This window comes from Sitophilus oryzae, unplaced genomic scaffold (genome assembly GCF_002938485.1).
Source record: "Sitophilus oryzae breed Bouriz unplaced genomic scaffold, Soryzae_2.0 scaffold_1294_pilon_pilon, whole genome shotgun sequence".
Taxonomy (NCBI): domain Eukaryota; kingdom Metazoa; phylum Arthropoda; class Insecta; order Coleoptera; family Curculionidae; genus Sitophilus; species Sitophilus oryzae.
In genome coordinates this window covers 48501-50535 of record NW_022145942.1, presented here as the reverse complement: position 1 = coordinate 50535, position 2035 = coordinate 48501, and the positions used below count along the sequence as shown (strand labels likewise).

At 30.9% G+C, this 2035-nt stretch overlaps 1 protein-coding gene across 1 annotated transcript; it reads left to right on the top strand.

The window, feature by feature from the left end:
- Positions 1 to 931: 931 nt before the first annotated feature.
- On the top strand, positions 932 to 1748 carry LOC115874436 (arg8-vasotocin receptor-like; the record flags this gene model as incomplete). Its single annotated transcript, XM_030889599.1, is given in 3 exon segments — positions 932 to 1121; positions 1181 to 1575; positions 1578 to 1748. Coding segments are annotated over 3 exon segments (756 nt in total), but the record flags the coding sequence as incomplete, so codon positions are not given.
- Positions 1749 to 2035: the final 287 nt, after the last annotated feature.

Here is a 2035-nt window from a genome sequence, read left to right as displayed (position 1 = left end):
ACATATTGCTTAGAAAACCTTTCATAATAATATACTTGTATTCATATTTTCAATCAAAATTTTATACCATTAAATTGATTTCTTGGTAATTTATTTGCCAAACATTTAACATTAAACAATTTTTGGCTTTGTTTTTTAGGAAATATAAATATTTACAAAGACTTGCATAATATCACTGGCTTTATCCGATCTTCTGACTGTGGTACTCTTTGCTACTAGTAATCCTGGATCTTTTTTTCTAAACTTATTTATTTAATGCAATAATAACTTAGAGGTTATCAATACTACAAATATAAAACAGTTAAACTTTGGTACTTCAAAAATTTAATTTATAATTTTTGAAGAATATAACTTTGATGTTGATGCTGATTTATCTATGAAAGTAACTTTTTGGTTGAATAGTATATTATTGTCTTTCATTTCACAAAAAACCTCAAAATTTAATTGAGGATGCAGCCTGACACCACACAGGCGGCTTAAAACTACTTTTTTCAAATTTGTCAAGCTTTCCAGAATTTGATTTTCATCAGCAGGACAGTTTGACTGAGTTAATTAGCAAAAAAAAATATCTTCTGCACAAAAAGGCCTCTTTAAAACTAGCATCATATAACATTGGAATACAAGATTCTCCTTTATGAAATTTTTAATATATTCAAATCTTTATATGTCATTTTCTTAAACAAAAACAAAAAATCTTATTTAACTATTTTCTACATTGTTGTTTGAGTTCGATCAAACAGTGATCGATCAAACAGTGACTGTTTGATCGAGCTCGAAACAACAATGTAGAAATTGTTTAGTAAGATTTTGTTTTCTTGCTGCGAAAAGTAATGTCGTTGGATTAGGTAGTTACTGCTTAATAATAATTAAGTTATTTTTTCACCTAAAGTATCAAATATTTTAAATGGAGTGTTTTATTTTATTTTTTTAGCCTTTTGGTGAGTTTCTATGTTATTACTTACCAGTAGGACAAGTGTTGGGTAATTTTGCTAGTTCCTTGGCACTTTTCGTGATAGCTCTGGATAGATACCATAACGTAATCCATGCATTTAGTAAAAAATGGGATCCAGGTCTACTATACTGCCTCCTTGGAGCGTTAGCCTTATGGCTCGTCTGTGCAGGTAATTTTAGAACTAAAATATAATAAATTTTTATATTACTAACATAAAAATTATTTCAGGAATGTCATATCCCATGTCGACATTTTACTTTTATATACCTCTGGTAGTAAACAACGAAAATGTGTTCTTATGTTCAGGAACGTCAAATACCAAATCCGAAATTTTGTCTTACTACAGCTCAATAAACGTATTGTTCTTCTTTCCGGTCATCTCTATGTTTTTCTGGTTCTACTATAAAATTGCTTTACTTATTTGGCGTCACAGAAAACCAGTAACAAACGAAAGATGTCAAGAAGTCACTGATATCTCTACTACGTCCGTTAGATCTCCTGTTCCTAGAATCAAATCCATCATGAAGAAACGCAATCTTCAGATGGAAAGAAAAATGAGAACGTTCAAAATAGTCGTTGTCCTTATTTTTGCTTTTATTGGCTGCAGAATGCCTCACTGGCTGTTTATGCTTATAATTTGTTAAAAGAAGTACCTGCCAGCATAGCATGGAACTTGAGGTTTTCGTTTATAGCTTTGAATTTGTTCAACTGTGTTTTAAACCCTTTTCTGTACACTTACTTACTTGGGCCTTCAAAATCATATATTTTCAGAAAAAATTGTAATGATTTTATGTAAATTGGTGCCAAGCTGCTGCTCGAATGCCGAATTTGAGGATTACGAGACTGGTCAAGGTTTTATGGACTATAGACAAAACGAGAATAATGGAAATCAGCAAAATAAGATGGTGAACAAACCTGCAGATGTTAAAGTCACGTTTGCTGCATGCCTGCCAAAATACACCCAAAAAGAAAGATACGGAAACTGGATTTTTCTGTTATTTTTTATTAAAATTTGTGAATATTACTTCATGTTATCTTAATACAAATTAGAATGGATCGTAGAGACTGAAATCGGGGTATATT